At 40.5% G+C, this 18,340-nt stretch overlaps 1 protein-coding gene across 4 annotated transcripts in view; it reads right to left on the minus strand.

Moving 5' to 3' along the window:
- EPS15 (epidermal growth factor receptor pathway substrate 15) overlaps nucleotides 1-18,340 on the minus strand; it is a 54,651-nt gene that overhangs the window by 12,460 nt on the left and 23,851 nt on the right. For 3 of the 4 annotated variants that reach the window (XM_081868228.1, XM_081868226.1, XM_081868229.1), the window contains exons 8-18: nucleotides 17,997-18,056; nucleotides 17,154-17,345; nucleotides 16,929-17,074; nucleotides 16,093-16,249; nucleotides 12,916-13,001; nucleotides 9,329-9,401; nucleotides 6,315-6,476; nucleotides 4,356-4,553; nucleotides 2,728-2,925; nucleotides 1,147-1,227; nucleotides 586-676 (exon numbers count right to left, since the gene is read on the minus strand). In XM_081868228.1, the coding sequence (XP_081724354.1) occupies nucleotides 586-676; nucleotides 1,147-1,227; nucleotides 2,728-2,925; nucleotides 4,356-4,553; nucleotides 6,315-6,476; nucleotides 9,329-9,401; nucleotides 12,916-13,001; nucleotides 16,093-16,249; nucleotides 16,929-17,074; nucleotides 17,154-17,345; nucleotides 17,997-18,056 (1,444 nt within the window). The remainder of the gene's footprint in view (nucleotides 1-585; nucleotides 677-1,146; nucleotides 1,228-2,727; nucleotides 2,926-4,355; nucleotides 4,554-6,314; nucleotides 6,477-9,328; nucleotides 9,402-12,915; nucleotides 13,002-16,092; nucleotides 16,250-16,928; nucleotides 17,075-17,153; nucleotides 17,346-17,996; nucleotides 18,057-18,340) is intronic. The other variant, XM_081868227.1, reaches the window with a different exon arrangement.

The raw sequence follows: 18,340 nt of genomic DNA on the forward strand, positions 1-18,340 counted from the left end.
TGTAACACCTCTTGAGGGTTCCTGGGAAGGGGGCAGCACTCTTAATTGACATTTGGATGCCAAACAACATTTTGAATCAAGATGGCAGACTGAAATCTGACTTTGGTGTGACTTTACCCTCTCTTGCATAGGTTTAGCCACCTCTCAAGATATCATCCCAAGGTGGAGGTCCACACTGATTTGGGGATACTGGACTGAAATGTGACTTCGGTGTTATTTCAACCGTTTTTTGGCATGATGGGTTCAGAATCACTTTTTGTTGTTGTTTCTTCACATTCCCAGACAGTGCTAAGCACTCCACGCCTGTGTGTGTGTGTGTGTGTGTGTGTGTGTGTGTGTGTAGGAGGGCAGGAATATCTATTGCTACCTATCTATGTTTACATAACCTAATGGAAATTCAGCTTAATGACATTAAACACTTTTTTCAATGAATGGCTACATACATATATCGTTTTATTTGCATGGCACCTTTCCATAGTTAAAACCATGCTCAAGTCAACCTACAACATGAAAAACTTACATAATTACAGATAACACAAAAGTAGTCATAAACAATAAATACAAACAGAATGAAAGATAACTTACTACCAACAAAGGGGTCAGCCTCAAAGAAGTCTAAATTGGAGCCTTCAGCCTGATCAGAGAGCTGATGGGATTCTTCATTAAATGGATCTCCCTAGTAGGAAAGAAATATATTGCACAACTGTACAAATCTCCTCATCCCATCTGTGACGTCAGTAATTACACTTATTTTACATACATGGAATTAAGTATGAGAGGGATGCAACTTCATGGGATCCATCCCACTTTCTAATTGTCTAAAGTAGAATTCAATCTTTCACTCACTGGGGGTTGGGAGGAAGAGGAGAAAGGAACAATTTCCTCAAATTCACCCCCACCCTCAATAAACCCTGCTTCATTTGGTTGGAGATAGCACAGAAGTCTGCAGGAATCTGCAGGAAGAATGGGAAAAACTCAATGGATAGACAGTTCCATTTGCAAAAGGGCTACTCTGGATCCAAGTCAGTGAGTCAGCACCAAATTACTTCACTAACCTGACACCCATTCCTGCAGAATTAAGGAATGCATTAAGTTTCATACAATACTATATGTAATGAGGCATTTTAAAGTGCTCTACAAACTCACTTTTTTGGTAACATCTGGTGGCACACCCTCCGCTTCTTCTGCTTCTGCTTCTGCATGTGTTGTTTCTGGACTATTCCTGGCCTTTTGAGGGGGAAAGTATGTTTACATACACAATGATCCATAGAATTATTCACAGAACTGCAGAATTGAAAGGGACCATGAGGGTCATCTAGTCCAACCACCTGCAATGCAGGAATCTTTTGCCCAACGTGGGGTTCAAACACAAGAGCCTGAGATTCAGAGTCTCATGCTCTACTGACTGAGCTAAAGTTTCTGTTTACACTGTGATAGTTAAGAGACTGAAGTAAGAAAAGACACATACTAAAGGTAATGATTTCAATTTGTGAACACATCTAACCATTAGTGACAAGTCTATATAGCAATATTGTTTACAGAATTGCTGTTCACAATCTGTTCATTTCTGGCACACATTCACCTGCAATACCAATGCTGCTCATGCTAACTCATGTATTCTTTTAAGAAGTGAACCTTGTAAGCAACAGCTAACATCATCCTTACAAGCAACTACAAGTAGACAGTGGGCAAGCACATTATATAAAAAGGGATGTGCTATATTGTTTCTGAAACATTTGAGAATTACATCTGGAAAGGACAAAAAGACACAAAACCAAACTAACGTTATTTGGTTGTATCCAACATAGGTTTTCCTCACAGTTATATCCATTGAAATTAATGGATATGATTAACTTAAGTACTTCAATTTCAATGGGTTTACACCAAGTAGTACTAACACTGGATACGGCACATTCTGTCCAGTAATAGATTTAGATTGCCCAAAACCATGAAAAGTGGCCAATTAAATTATCACTAAGAGCTGCATCAGAATACTTGGGGCCAAAGCACTAAGGAAATTTGCATATTTTAACTGTATTGTAACATTTCCCAAAGGTGAGTGATGCGATCAAAGTTTAGTTGGGATAGGTTGCAATTAGATGTAGATCAGGCAATGAGCAACCTGTGGCCATTCAGATGTTGCTGGACTCCCAATTCCCATCAGCCCCAAACAAACCAGCATGGCAGTCCATCAAGATCTGGAGGGCCACAGGTTCTCCATTACTGCTGTAGACCAACCTCAAATGATAAAAAGGAACTTGGAAAGAGCTTTAGTATATGGACTTAAGCATTTTACCAGTTCTGCCATTTCTGATGGCTTGAGAACATTAAAGTAAAAAAGGTTGTCCTCTGCAATCCTGAGGGCTTTAAAAAAGTGAAAAATACCTTCAATAGAATGGAACTTTGGAGGGAGGAAACCTATGGTCTCATACACTGTGGCCTCCTCCCCAAATATCATTCTGAACACTGAAGTCTCTGAATAGCGTTAACAAATACAAGAAACTGAAGTAGCACATTCCCCCAAATCTCTATGAACTAGCTGGCTGAGGGCAGCATATTGGAAAAGGATAAACAATGCACCAATCTGTACAAGCATCTCAATATAATAAATCTTGACTTTTGAATAGAAACCTTATTGGCAGACAAGCTTGCTATTTTTGTAAACTCAAGCTTGACAATGTGCTTTGCATCTAATTGTTTAATAAAACAAAAAACACCAATACTCACAGGAGGTTCATGATTTATTTGTTCAGAATCTGCTGAATTCTCTCTTTCGGCATTCTCATTAAAGTTAGCAGTTTCACTGCTGCTGTTGCTGAGGCTTGAATGGTTGCCATTTCCATTAAGTAGTGTGTTCTGTGGCTGAGGCTCCCAGTTAAAGAGGCCATTTTCCAACTCTTTGAGTTCAAATAGTTTTGTTTGCACCTGTGAAGGGAAAACAATAAATATACTTAACAACATAAAAATAGCATATGCAATGTTCTACCCAACTCACATATTTAAGGTATTGCATGCCTCTTTTCAGAATCAAGTTTTCATTTTAGTTCCTTCCGTGGGATGTTAAAAGGCTGCAGTGAGCAACCCTCCTATATTTCTTGCAAATAAGTCCTCTATCCGCCCCCCTCCTACTTGAGTAGGAACTCAAGTACTTCAACCTCTCAAAAATGAGCAAAAATCAGGGTGGTCCTTAATCTGTAAATATGCCACTTATACACAATGCTCAATAGAAACTCTGATCACTTGGGCAATTTGCTTTGCAACGCCTGTTTTGACCAAGCACAATTTCTGCAACGACTATAGTACTCTTTTGCACATTTCTCAGTATTAGGTACTTCAGTGTGGAAAAAATGCTCCAGTAAAAAGGGAAGATTAATGCTGCAGCATCCTAACATACTACCAGGTGATCCAAGAAAAGTATATTTTGCTCCAGGTTAGACAGAACCCAGAACTACAGGAATTAAACAGCTTGAGCTTCAGGGGCAAGTGCTTCCCACCCTTATCCAGTGTGGTTTCAAGGAAAAGATTGGAAGCATCCTACGGTTTGTCATTAGGTCTGAATCAGGCCAGACTGTACTGAGTTTAAAAAGATTGTCTGTTTCAGGGATGAGGAACCTCTGGCCTCCCAGATGCTGTTAAGACGTCAACTCCTAGCTCCAGCCAACATGGTCATTGGCTAGAGATGATGGGAGTTGTTGTCCAATGACATCAGGAAGACCACAGGTCCCCTACACCTGGTTTATTCAAAGAAGCCAAACTGCAACAAGTGACTGTAAATTGGGGAATACACAATGTCACTCTTACTATCTCACCAAATCCCCTCTTTAGTGGTGAGCAGCTACACAATATAATTTTATTTCTACTCAGCCCTGTCACCAAAGAACTTCCTTCCTTTGTCCCCACAACCACACAGACAGGTATGTCTTTCTAAGGAACAGTGACAGGCCCAAAGCCATTCCATAAGCTTTGTGGCCAACCAAGGATTTGAACTCATATCTTCCTGGTCCAACTAATGCACATGACAACTATGAATTTAAGCTTTTCAAAGGCAAATAAAAGAGCTAGTTAGAATGTCCTAAGTAATGGACTGCCATGGGCACAGTTGAGGCTGCAAAGGAACAATATGAAGCCTTAAAGAGCACTCCTGATTGTTCTGTGGCAAAAGAGAGAGGCTGGCTGCCATGTGCTTGTGAACCTCTACCTTACACACTGCTCTTTCAGTTTTAAATAGTAGAGTTAGTTGTGATAATCCTTGCTAAATATCAGTGAAATGGGGGACGGGGGGCTGGTTCAAACAGCAAAATTTGGGGACGGGTAGAAAAGGCAACAAGGAAAAATGGGTTCTCTTATTTTCTTACTGAAGTGATTTCTTGTTGTGACTCCTGAAGACCCTCCTGGAGAGGCCCCAGCTGCAATTTCCCCGTCTCGACACATTTCTCTAGCTCTGCTGTTTCCTGCTGCAGCCTGCCAAGCTCTTCTTGAGCTTTATTCAAGTCATCTTTATATGTGGAGATTTTGCACTCCTGATCAGTTATTTCTGCCTTTAGTGACGAGATCTGCAGAGCAGAAAGCAAAATAAGTTAGAAACTACACAACTTTGCCCTAAAATATTTTTTAAAAGTAGTATGTCTAATTACAGGTACAGCTTAATTTGAATTGGTGAATATAGACTCCATAAGATCTGCCTTTAGGAACAGACGATGCTAGTTCTGGTAGTTTCCAGTTTCAAAAAATTCCATATTACAGCAGTATGGCTATTTACTATGGAAGAAGTACTTGCAGAAGCACGGTTTTCACTGCATAAATAAAAGAAAGTAGCTGGACTGCATAAACACTATTCCCACTATGGCATCTGAATTGGTCAGTTAAAATGCAATGTTCCTGATCTGCAAAACCAGTTTGCAGAGGATAATAATAATAATAATAATAAATTTTATTTATATCCCGCCCTCCCCAGCCGAAGCCGGGCTCAGGGCGGCTAACAACACTAAAACAATACAACATTATAAAACATTATAAAAATGAGTTAAAAACAAAATTAATGGCAGGAATCAGGATCAGGAATGTGTTGCTGTCGGCCTCCTTCATCTTTCACAGACTGAAATTTATTCCCATTTATTGTTGTTTAAAGAAGTCATAGTCTGTCCCCTTCAGATGCAATGGAGAATCATTGCTTGCTCAAGAAAGAAAAGGAACAGAAAAGATCTGATCTTCCACACCATGATTCTGAGGATTTGGCGCATGATTCTGAACTGAGCCAGTGACTTTTCAAGTTTACTCATTATTAGATTTTACCACACCTGAGCACACTACAATTGAAAAGTAGCTAATTTGGTGACCTGACAGTACCTGGAGAGCAGAATCTCCATCAGCTCTGACCCGCTGACTGCATGCTTGGGCTTAGCAGTCTGCATAACATCTGGAGAGCACTGCATTGCTATGACAGGGTTAGCCAAACCCCAACTTTATATTTATTTCTTCTTTCTCTTTTGTAGGAATATGCTGTTATGTTTTAGAAATGAATTGCTTTGGGCATGAGACTCTTAAGATTGCGCCCATCCAAACTTAAAGTAAAGGTAAAGGGACCCCTGACCATTAGGTCCAGTCGTGGCCGAATCTGGGGTTGCGGCGCTCATCTCGCTTTATTGGCCGAGGGAGCTGACGTACAGCTTCCGGGTCATGTGGCCAGCATGACTAAGCCGCTTCTGGCAAACCAGAGCAGCACATGGAAACACCGTTTACCTTCCCACCGGAGCGGTACCTATTTATCTACTTGCACTTTGACGTGCTTTCGAACTGCTAGGTTGGCAGAAGCAGGGACTGAGCAACAGGAGCTCACCCCGTCGCAGGGATTCGAACCGCCGACCTTCTGATCGGCAAGTCCTAGGCTCTGTGGTTTAACCCACAGCGCCACCCTCGTCCCTTCATCCAAACTTAGGCCAGCATTAATAGTAACTGACCTTAAAACAGCACCATAACCATGTCCAAAATGTCTAACATAGCTTCGAGGAGGAGCCTACAGTGCATGTTCCAAACAAGGCAACAATATGGATTCTTAGAAGGATATAGCACCCATTGAAGCATACCAATAAGAGTTACATTGCAATCATGGCAATATCCCTTCCCCTCACTTTAAAGCTTAAATCTGAAACAAATTTAGTAATCTTCAGTCAATTGTTCTTTATAATGTGAGAACAGCAACATTTTCCCATTCCAGCTATTTTCTTTTTCACATCACATATATATATTACTATTGCTCCAATGAAGAGTTGCAAAAAACTTAGGGGAGGTTTCACAAGTGAGCTACCACTGCCTACCAAATCAGCTTCTTCAGCACATTTCTGCCGGATTACATTAAGTTGCTGTTCTAGCTTGGCTTTCTCGTCATCAAGATTATTAAGGATTTCCTCTGCTTCCTGTTTCTGAGCCAACAGCGCCTGCAAATTATTGCTCTCCCTTTTTACTTCTTCCTGAAGATCCTGGAATTTTGCAAATAAGTTTTTTTTTTAAAAAAAGCATTTAATGTATTCATGTCCATAAAAAGTATGACAGTTTGAAGATTTAGACCATATGATATATGCAGAAAAATTGAAGGGGTGGCAGGAGGCAATGGAAAAATCCAAGAAAACAAGACAGAAAGCAAACAAATTGTTTTCTATGACAAAAATGAAGCAGATGATGTTTATATCACACATTTTCAGAAAGAAGAATTGTCTATTTTGACACAGAATTAAAAATAATAACATGAAAAGGAACAAAGTACCGTATTTTTCGCCCCATAGGACGCACCAAGTTTTTTTTGGGGGGGAAATAAAGAAAAAAAAATATTTCCCCCCCCTGGCGCTTGCGCTGCGCCTCCCAGCTGTCCCTGGCGCTTGCGGGGCAGGCAGCGGGGAGAAGCGCTCTTCTCCCCGCCGCCCGCCTGCAGATCAGGTCCGGGGACAGCGGGAGGACGCGCTGTGCCTCCCAGCTGTCCCCGGAGCTTGCGGGGCAGGCAGCGGGGAGAAGCGCTCTTCTCCCCGCCGCCCGCCTGCAGATCAAGTCCGGGGACAGCGCTGCGCCTCCCCGCTGTCCCCGGAGCTTGCGGGGCTGGCGGCCGGGAGAAGCACGCGTCTCCCCGCCGTCAGCCTCCAATCCACATCGGGAGACAGCGGGATGGCGCGTTCCGCCTCCCCGCTGTCCCCCGACCTTGTGGGGACTGGCGCTGCGGCTCTCCTGAAGCCTGGAGAGTGAGAGGGGTCGGTGCGCACCGACCCCTCTCGCTCTCCAGGCTTCAGCGAAAGCCTGCATTCGCCCCATAGGACGCACACGCATTTCCCCTTCATTTTTGGAGGGGAAAAAGTGCGTCCTATAGGGCGAAAAATACGGTAAGTACTGTAACATGTTCAGAAAAATTGTTAGCTGATATCCCAGAGATGCATTTTAAACAAAAGGACACATTCTACTCATGTAAAAACACGGTGATTCTCGGGCCAGATTTAGAAGATGATTGGGCCGCATCCGGCCCCCGGGCCTTTGGTTGCCTACCCCTGCACAAGACACTTGAATTAAGGAGAATATTCCACACACTTGCTCTGTATGCCCACAAGACAATATATTGCTACAGTAATGCACGCAAGCAAGGTTAAATAAAGCCACTACACTTTTTGAAGTTTATAAAGCATAGCATTTTGAGATGATCAAAACAACCTTTTTAAAATAAAAACAAGCAAGGATAATTAACTTTAGAAACCTAATTATCAAAAGGAAATTAGGTTCATAGATGTGAAAACAGATCTATAGAAGAACAGACACCTTTCAATCTGTTCAATGCCTTTTCTATATGGTGAATTAAATGAAGTATTGAATGCTTTTACGTTTAAGTCCATGTATTTCTTTTATTACAGCACATATCATGCCATTTCAATTTACTCCACTTCAGTAAATACTGCATTGCTTTGCACAACTCATTTTGAGTGTCTGAAATGCCATTCTCTTAATGTCCAGTTTCACCCTTTCTAAAGCTATATATGACTCTTCAGAGACATTTCTTACGTAATTTAATTTCAATGTTGATTTCTTGGTATGAAATCAAACCATGGAAACTATTGCATTTCTGATCAAGGCTCATCTTCAAAAGTTTCAATGCATACTAAGGCAGGAAGTCTGTTTGTGCCTCTAAACATAAAACATAACTGAAAGTTCTTAACTTGTTACTCAAATATGTAAAGCATTCTTATTATTGGAATAAATAAAAGGAATCCTTAATCTCACACACGTATTAAAAATATCTGCTTTCCTACCAAAGCTCGCCTCACTAGGAGAAAAGCAAACAATCCTACGGTAGGCCTCCTAATATTGTATTTCAACAAGTTTCTTGGGAAAAACTGTAGTTTTAGTTTTCATACTAACGTAACTGAATAGGTAAATTTAGAGGAATAAGCATTTCAGGAGTCCATAATCCATTTTTTTAAAAAAGACTACCACCCAATTCTTAGTTGAAAATTCTGCCTTAGCTCATGAAGACAAGAAGATCTCCAGTCACACCACCCCTTTCAAATCCTTTAATTCATTTTCTATTAATCAAATTTCAGTACTATATGGCTTCTATAACAAGGAGCTACTAAAGGAAAAGAAAAATCAATAACCATTAAAAATGTTTACAGAAATATGATTTTACTTTATAATAAATGGCCCATTTCAGGCTTCACTTTTTGCTATCATTAAAAAGAAGTGCACTTCTCATCACCTTATGAAAACAGATTTCACCATCATCTAGCGAGAAAAGCTGCTCACAAATAAACTGCTCTGTGTAAGACACCGCCTGATTGTGTTTCACCAGAAAAGACTGTAATGCTCAACAAATAAGAGGTTGCCACTGAATGACGATAGCCAAATTGGACAGATTTTTAAATTTAACGCAATCTTAGTATCACTTATGCCTGGGTAATTTCGATGAACTCAATGGCATTTATGGATAAGAAATGAGAAGCTTGGCAGATGTGTGCCTAGGTGCAATCCTTTATCTGCAGGAAACAAAATCCTAGATGTGTTATGGTATACAGTGCTTAAAATTCTAATACTGTGGACCAGAACAGTATCTTCCTCTGCAAACATGCCACATTTTCCTCATCTCTCCTCAAGCACCATATCCTGTAGGCATTTAACGTGACATTCCCATTCAAAATTCCTAAGGCAATGAAATTCTTACATCAGCATGTGCAGAACCCTTATTTGCAGTGCATTTGCTAAGGACACTTACTGCAACATATTTTTCAATAAGCTCTAAGTCAGTTCATCCAATACATTGTTCAAAGCACAAGAAAACCACACAAATTTACACTGAAATTACCTGGACCTCATTTGTCCTCTGTTTGATTGCGTCTTCTTTTTCCTTTAGATCTTGCTCCACATTATTCTTTTCCCTAGAAGACCAGCAAACAATGCAGGAATATTTAAGCACATCAGCTACACCAGGTACAGTTATCCAACCCCCTAAGCCAGTCTCTCTTTTTAAATACATAGTGGAACATTAAATTTATAGGAATGCGTTTCTGTTCCTTTATTTACAAAGAAGAAAAAGGAAATATTCTACATATACAATTTTCACTCTCCCAGACATGGGTAGGTTGAAATAACAGCTTAAAGAGAAAGCAGAGATGAAAAGGAGGGAGAGGGGGGAGAATCAATGAAATACTGTCTTCAGTGATCTCACTGTTGCTATGGAGCAATTGTCTGGTGAAAAGGGGGAGGGATTGCATCAGCTTCCATCTGTTTAACCCTTTTAGAACCAGAACTATAATTTAATAGACTTGAGCAACCAGATTATTTTTTCCTAAGAAAATACTAATCTGACCTTTGCAATATGGATAAAAACGAACAGTGGAGTGAGCATTTTTCTCCTCTTTTTGAAACATAAATCTGGAAGCAGCTAAACAGCAGATTCCCAGTCATGGGTTAGATCCAGGGCCATAAACAGGAGGAAAATTGCTGCTAGCATAGTTTTGCACACACATACATGCAAGTGTTAGCAGATTTAATGGAGTGAAATGATACACAGTTCTAGAATTTTCATATTTTCACAAGCTCTTGCGCAAGTGGAAAAAGCATCTTGGGATCTGCTATTATTTCCCTTATAGGATGTTCTAGAACAAGGTTTTAATAGCCTATTTGTGAGGAAGAGACATCCTGTGCATAGAATGGGACTTTTGGATCTGACTGCATGAAGCCACATGGAAACACTTGTGTCCAATAACCCATTACAAGTTGTAGTTTCCCCAATATATGACCAAATACTTGGGCAGGTTGTGCTGATGTAACCTTACAGATCTTTTTACCCTGGGTTCACACACTCCCTTCACTGAGGGAACTGTCCTCCACTCTTCCCCTGCTAGCATTTTGCTATACTTTGCAGGAAAGTTATACTGTGGTACCTCGGGTTAAGTACTTAATTCGTTCCGGAGGTCTGTACTTAACCTGAAACTGTTCTTAACCTGAAGCACCACTTTAGCTAATGGGGCCTCCTGCTGCTGCCGCACTGCCGGAACACAATTTCTGTTCTCATCCTGAAGCAAAGTTCTTAATCTGAAGCAATATTTCTGGGTTAGCTGAGTCTGTAACCTGAAGCGTATGTAACCTGAAGCGTATGTAACCCGAGGTACCACTGTATTGACGCAATAGCTCAGTGGATCATTAGATAATATACTGAGATAGTTCTTTTTAGGACCCTCTCCAGCAGTGATTGTAATTGGTTGTAAACTGCTTTTAATGTTGTCATTTACAATGTTGTGACCCGCCCTGGGACCTGATGGTGAATTGTAATAATAATTTCAGGAAGCGACCATTTTAGGTGAGTCCAATTGAAGAATGATCGCTGAGCTGCAGGTCCTTTAGGACCTGGAAGAGGGTGGAACGGGGCAGGGTGGAACGGGAGCACTTATGTGAGCTCTACCAACACGTGTGGGGGCCAGGAATGGAACTCTGTGCAAAATGTTCGCCCCCTGTATAATAACAACCATTTTAAGCAACTATTTCAGGAGATTAATATTGAGAGGTGGAGGGGGAAAGGGAGAACCAGAAAATATGAGGGTGCCCAGTATGCTAGCATTTCAGGTTTCCTCTTCGTTCTTTAATTTTGCAGCGGCAAACACTTCATAGTCTTCCGAAGATATTTGAGGGGATTAACGAAAGATTGAAAAAGTTTCCAAATCCTTAGAGATACCCTCAAGCTTGGTAATTGTTCATGCATTTCATTATTTTCAACAGGTAACATGGCCTGCCACTTGATCAACGATTGACAAGTTTCCCTTGCTGTGATATTCAAGGCAAAGTAAAATCTCATATGCAGATTTGCATCTGTTCCTATAGCTCTTTCCTGTATGACAACTATTGAGATCTTCCGCAACAGACAACATCCATAAATAGCACCAGAGATGAATGTGCTTATAATCAGCCAACACAGAAGAAACTAAAATAAACAGAACAGCAGAGGTCAACTGAAGGAGCACCCTAGCCAAAGGGAAAAATTCACACAATTGTGCATTGACGTTGACGCAGGTTCCTTTTCCAAGGCATCACATATGCTTTGCTTTTCATTCAACATAACTAATTTCATTATCTCAGTATTGTCAAGGCTATTGGTCCTATCTCTGTCAGAGAATATCAGAAGCCACTGTCATACAAATAATGTGCCTGACTATTACGACCACCTGCTTTGAAATCCTGAAGGCAAGATTGAAATTAGAAAAGGCAATGTGTTTTATCAAAACACTACACAATTAAATTATTTCAAAACAAGTATATAAACACATACCAGCCTTCTTTTAACCACTGTGTAAACACTAATACAGTGAACTGTACTGTACAGGGGTTTTTTTAATTCCCCTAATCAAGAACATAGATATTCAGTTTCCTAAGGTAAGGACTTTTTCCATTTGTATAAGAAACAAATGTAAATCCACTTGGAAGAATTTATCTAGAGCATGCTGCTATATCTAGGACAGATAGGCACGGTTGCAGCCAATAATTTCTTAGCACTGAACATAAAAATACAGAAAGCAGTTATCTGAATAATGCACATAAACATGGTAGACTTTTAAATGCCAAAAATTCAAGTAACCTCAAATAAATCTTACATTAGTAGACAGATGCAATATTAAAGGCAAGATAAGGTAGAAGGCACCTTACATATTCCTCTGCAACTGGATGTTGATAAAGGCAATACTGACAGACTACAAGTTCATTCTCTAACCTTCCCCCCCCCCCCGTTCATTTTTCCAGCTGATTGACTCCACATTTCAGTCAAAGTTTCACAAGTCTTATTTTGCATTTCCATCTACCCCCACACCAGCTCTCTCTCTCTCTCTCACTTCTCTATCCACGTCTTCTACCCTCTTCTCTTTTCCATCAGCTGTAAACTGTCTCATTTCTGTAAAGTGCAGGTACAGCAGTAGGTGTGGTAGACCGTTGCCTTGTCCCTATTATTGACTGAATGAGAGCCTACAAACTGAAGCTCAATCCAGAACAGACTGGGGCACTTTGAGTGGCTTCCTGACATCAGATGGGATGACAAATTTAATAAAAAATAAAATGATTTCCCCCTTCTCTAACCTAAACATGCTACTTTGACTTTCATCTCTTCATAAATCATTTTGTACTTCTCCCTTTCTATCCATCTTCAATCTGTTGGGTCTATAATCATAAAGACCAGGTTCATGATTTTGGTGAGCCCATGGGAGAAATGCCCTCAAACCTGATGGCATATGAGGTACCCATTAAGCGCTTCATTCATGTAAACAAGACAAGCTACATGTCATGGTGGGGTTCTATGGGGTGCATTTCGTTTAAAGGAATTGTACCTTCCTGCTATGTAGTGTAAATGAAGTTATGGGCAATTAAATGAAAACTGTGCAAGCAAAATGCATAAATCTATTTACTTACCTCTGTAGTTCAACTATTTCATTGCTTAAAGTATCCAGCTCTTTGATTGCTGAAAAGTCTGCTACAGGACTTGGTCCTAGCATGTTCTGCAAGACAAAGGAGAAAATATGGTTTGCCATGGATCAAAACAAGCAGCCCAATTTGTAGTGGTGCAAGTAGCTGAAGTAGCATCCAATCCATGGCAAGGAGGCAAGGAACGTCTACAGCACACTGCCCATACACACCTGTACTCTAACTACAAGTCGAGGTACAACAGTTGCACTGGGTTTCCTTTGATCCTATCAGGTTTTCAGATGTTGGGACTGGATACAATGGAGCTATAAAGGGGCTTGCCCAATCCATTCTATACAGGGCTGTTATAGGGGGATAAGCACCAGCACCAGGGTCGTCTTTCCCCGGGGGTGCAAGGGGTGCAGTGCGAATTCTGAGGGGCGCAAAATGTTTAGTCACTGCAAACTGGTCCCTCTCGATATTCGGCCGCCCCACTCCTCCGTCAAATACTCCTGATGTGTCAGGAAACAAAAGCAGTTTTTTCTGCTGTGTTGTTATAGGTGAGCGATTCCCCCCCCCCAAAAAAAACAAAAAAGCTCCACAACTTTGAGTTCACCCCCCCCCCACACACAAAGGAACACTGGGCGGATCTTTGCACCCCGGCAGCGCATATACTAAAGACAGCCCTGACCAGCACAAAGGCTACTGCCAATAAATAGTGTAGTATAATTTGCATATTAACTCATTAGGAAGTAATGAGGTTCTCTTGATAATTGTTGCCTCATTCATGTTAGTCAGAATTTTGCAAAAAGTCTCCTATTGCTTTACTTGCAATAGTGACCTCCATAGCTGTATTTGTAAAAAGAAGACATTACGCAACAGATATATGCTATTCACCTTCCGATATGAAGATGTGAGTAGAAAATGTAACTGACAATGTGCAATTTAGAGTACAATTTTAACCAGAGAAAGACACAAGCTTAAAAGGTAATCCAGTTTTAGAATGGTCAAAGGCCTGGAAACACCATCAGAGCACTCCTGACATATGGTTGTCAAGCCTCTGCTTAAAGACCTCCAAAGAAGGAGACTCCACCACACTCCTTGGCAGCAAATTCCACTGTCGAACAGCTCTTACTGTCAGGAAGTTCTTCCTAATGTTTAGGTGGAATCTTTTTTCTTGTAGTTTGGAACCATTGCTCCGTGTCCGCTTCTCTGGAGCAGCAGAAAACAACCTTTTTCCCTCCTCTATGTGACATCCTTTTATATATTTGAATGATTCTATGATTCTATGATTCTAAGTACAGTGGTGCCTCGCAAGACGAAAAGAATCCGTTCCGCGAGTCTCTTCGTCTAGCGGTTTCTTCGTCTTGCGAAGCAAGCCCATTGACGGCTTAGCGGATTAGAACTATTAGCGCTATTAGCGGCTTATCGGCTTAGCGGATAAGCAGATAAGCGGCTTAGAAAAAGGGGGGAAAGGGGGGGAAAACCCGCAGGAACTCGCAAGACATTTTCATCTTGCGAAGCAAGCCCATAGGAAATTTGTTTTGCGAAGCACCTCCAAAACGGAAAACTCTTTCGTCTAGCGAGTTTTCCGTCTTGCGAGGCATTCGTCTTGCGGGGCACCACTGTACTGTGCTGTGCTGCTAAAAAGACATGCTATTGCTGAATTGCTTATGTTATATTCAATAGTCGCAGTAAAGTTGATAACATTTCTTCCCTTAACAGCCAAAAATGCAATTGCTGTCTACACTGCTAACTTAGATTGTCAGTTGGTTAAGACTGAATGTGCCTACCTATAAGCTAATTACTCTACAGTGTAATTGATTTATGATAAGTGAAGCAAATGTGCAGTTCTGATGAGTAATTGCATCTTACACCTGGGCATATCTAACCCCAAGAAACTGATAGTATAATCTGTATTTAAACACTTTTTTTACCTAACACTATTTCCTTCATACAGGTGTCAAAATAAAGTACGTGGCAGTATATTATTCTATAAATGTTCAAGTACAGCAAAGACCTTGGGATGACAAAAGCTATATGATAATAGCACTACTTCTGAGAATTAAGCAACATTCTGCTGTTTCAAATAAAATGTGACATGAGAAAAATGCTCATTATTAAACAGTCAATATTGGAAAAGTGAAGAATCTCTAACCTTGAGATGGCAGATTTAAGAAACTGACAGTATAATAAAGATGTAAAGCAGAATGGTGCAGAATGGAAAATATAGTCCAAACTAGGAAAGACATAGAAGGAAAGCAAACATACAAAAAAGATTAGTAAAGCAAGAAATAAAAGCAGATTTTCAAAATAATGCAAAAAGAAACCTGATATTATTGAATTCAAAGAAAATGCAGAACTTCTTGAGAGTCATTTCTGGGCTGGAAGTTTGATTCGTTTTGGTTTAGCACAACCAAAAAGAAATTTTCTAGGGCCAAATAAGCAAAGAACGCTTTCAACACAAATCTGATTTCACCAAACTTTTGTTTTTACCTGGCATATACTGATTAAAAATAAACCGCAAAAAATGATGTGAGACTTAACCCTATTTAAATTTGTTATTATGGTAGGTCATCGTTAAAACAAGGAGGTTAGGAATCATGCAAGTCCTTAACATGAAATGCACATTTTTAATGTTACAAAGGTGGGCAACAGAATTTATGTATCAACAGCGCCAGTACTTCCTAGCCAGGAGTTCCTTGAACGTGCAGCAGCTCCACCCCTCCCCTTCAGTGCAAGGCCATAGACACTTCCATATGTATGCCTCTGTTGCGTGCATTGAACTGTCCCCAATATTTTTACCAAATCTCATCCTGTACAACTTTGTACTGAATCCTAACCCTAAGAGCCAATGAGAACCTCTATGAGCTTATGACAGCACTAGATTAAGCAGAGCCTCTTTCTGCTGACAATACTCATAAACAGGTCCCAATCCCTTCCCCCTGCTCCAAATTCAATCATCTCTTCCTTTCATTTTAAAAAAAATCACGTGTCTGCTTTCTTTGTCTATGTGAGGGGGAAGGGAAAACCAACAAAATAGATATAAGGTAGTGAACTCAACTCTCTGTTCAGCAGAATTGTTTACACATCATTAGGCACACTAACCCAAGGGCCTGCTACACAAAAAATAAGGGGGTATCTTAAAGTATGCCCAAAATATCATAAAATATGCAAAAATGTCACCTTTTGTTGAGCACTTCTCTCTGATGGAGGGATCATATCTGCAGTTAGCACTTGAGGAGGATCAATGCCCTTTGTCAACTTGAGATTGATGAAATGGAAGGCCAAGGCAAACTGTTCCTGTGAAAGCTTCCCACAATCCCTTGTATCGCATAGAGCCCTGTAGAAGCCAAAGGGAGAAAGATTCAACATTTGTTCTCCCACTTAAAAATTATGTATTCATTAGAAGAATTATGCAACTTTGATGCTGGTATTGAAACTTTTGAGTATTTTAGCAGATACACAACAGTCTTCTCAGTATTGCAAACAGCAGTAGGGGACAAAGAACTGTGGTTTCCCATCACCTAGATGCACTTTGACCCAGCATAACTACTCTTACAAGGAAGAGTATGTAGCATCTTCCTTACTTTTATACTGTAAGCAGATATGTAAACTTGTGTTTCTTCTAAAACATTTTAAAGCAGAAGCACACCCAAGCTGTGTACCAGCTCCTTCAGAGGGTGTGTAACCCCATCAGAAGCTGGCAGCCTCCCATCTCAAATTAAGAAATCTATCTGGGTTTAGTCCCAACGTGCCCTTCTACAAGCACAAGGCCTCCATCGGTTTGTGGAATCTTCTCCTGGAAGAAAGGACATAGGCATCAAAGGTAGATCCAAATCCCTGAATTCTCCTGTTAAAACATGTTGCCAATTCAGTTAGACAAGTCCTGTGCATGCACATGCAATAGTAATTCTTCCCTAAAAACTTAATTCTCTACAGATAACTAGTTACCCTACATCAACACTTTAAAAATGGAAATTATGATTGTTTGCAGAAAGTGCCATTAAAAAATATCTTACCAGATGTGTGCAAGTAAGGCAGAAGGCAGGCCGGTCTTTAAGAATAATTCTCTAGCCTCCACACCAGAGACAAAGCCATCCATGTCTTTGTCAGTTTTCAAGAAAATGTCATGGTATTTTATCTTGTCTGCAGGTGATACAACCCACTGAGGAGAAAAAAAGAGGTCATTTTTCCATTACGCATCTAATAATATAGAACAAAATGCTGATCATTGGTGAGCTTGCCTGTGGTGATGGTGCTTTGAGGCTTACAGGTGGCATGGACTGATGGGACTCTTTGCTGGATGCTGAAGGTGGCAACAAATGCACTCCACCTGCAATACTGACACCTTTTCTTTTAGAAGGTGGCACCAATGCTGGAGGCAAAGACATTGGCACAGGTTCCTTCTCAAGAGCACAGTACACCAAGAACATGGCCTGAAAAATAGTTTTGAAGAAGTACAAAAGATGGGCACAGCATTAGCTTATTATTAAGCAATTTCAACGCTTATATAATCAACGCAGCAACCTGAAAGAACAAAACCTTTAAAACCTATCTCACATTCATGTACACCTCCATTGCGAATTTGATCTGTTCAAAGTTACATTTAGAGGCATTACAATGCCAAGAGTCTGGGCAATTCATCAAATACTGCAATTTAAAAGTATTTTCAGATTTTGAAGCTTAGGGCATAATTCAATGTTCCATGAGTTGAAATCTGTTTTGCTCACATACAGACAGCATTAAGATACAACCCTATGGGTGAGATTAACCTAACCAACCCAGTCAGTGGAAGCCCTGGCCAAGGATCTTCACTTGCACAATGGGGCTTCTTCCCCATCTGTCCCCAAAATTGGGTCTGGAGGTTAGGGAGAACCCCAGAACAGTGAGGGGGGCATCATTCCATCTAGCAATTAAGTAGGTGGTGGTAAATTTAGTTTCTGCTCTATTCCAAGAACCAGTCTGATATTTGGATTCACGTGCCTCTAAGAAAGTACAGTGTGACTTAAAGTGTAGACTATACTCTATTCAACCTCCAGAAACTTTAAAAAGTGTGTTTAGAATCTCACAAGGACCATTATACTTACAACTGCAAATTCATCCCGATCCAACATTCCATCATGGTCAATGTCACTGAGCTCCCAAACCTAAACAAAAAATGCACATGCCTACATTCAGGACACAAGGGAATATTCTACCCTTATTTCATCATATTCCTAATGCTTCTTTCATTGTATTGTTAAATACCAACCGCACTAGACATTGGAAATCTGTTTTTCCTCTGAGCAAAACAAAAACCAAACCTGCCACTTCTGGACCATGACTAACTCTCAACACCGGATTATTAACTAACTTTGAGGAAAATCTAAAATTTTAGAATAGCCTGAAGAGCTTTTCACTATTACTGCATCCGGTCCATAATGACATCTAT

This window comes from Podarcis erhardii, assembly GCF_964252035.2.
Source record: "Podarcis erhardii genome assembly, chromosome: 6".
Classification (NCBI taxonomy): Eukaryota; Metazoa; Chordata; class Lepidosauria; order Squamata; family Lacertidae; genus Podarcis; species Podarcis erhardii.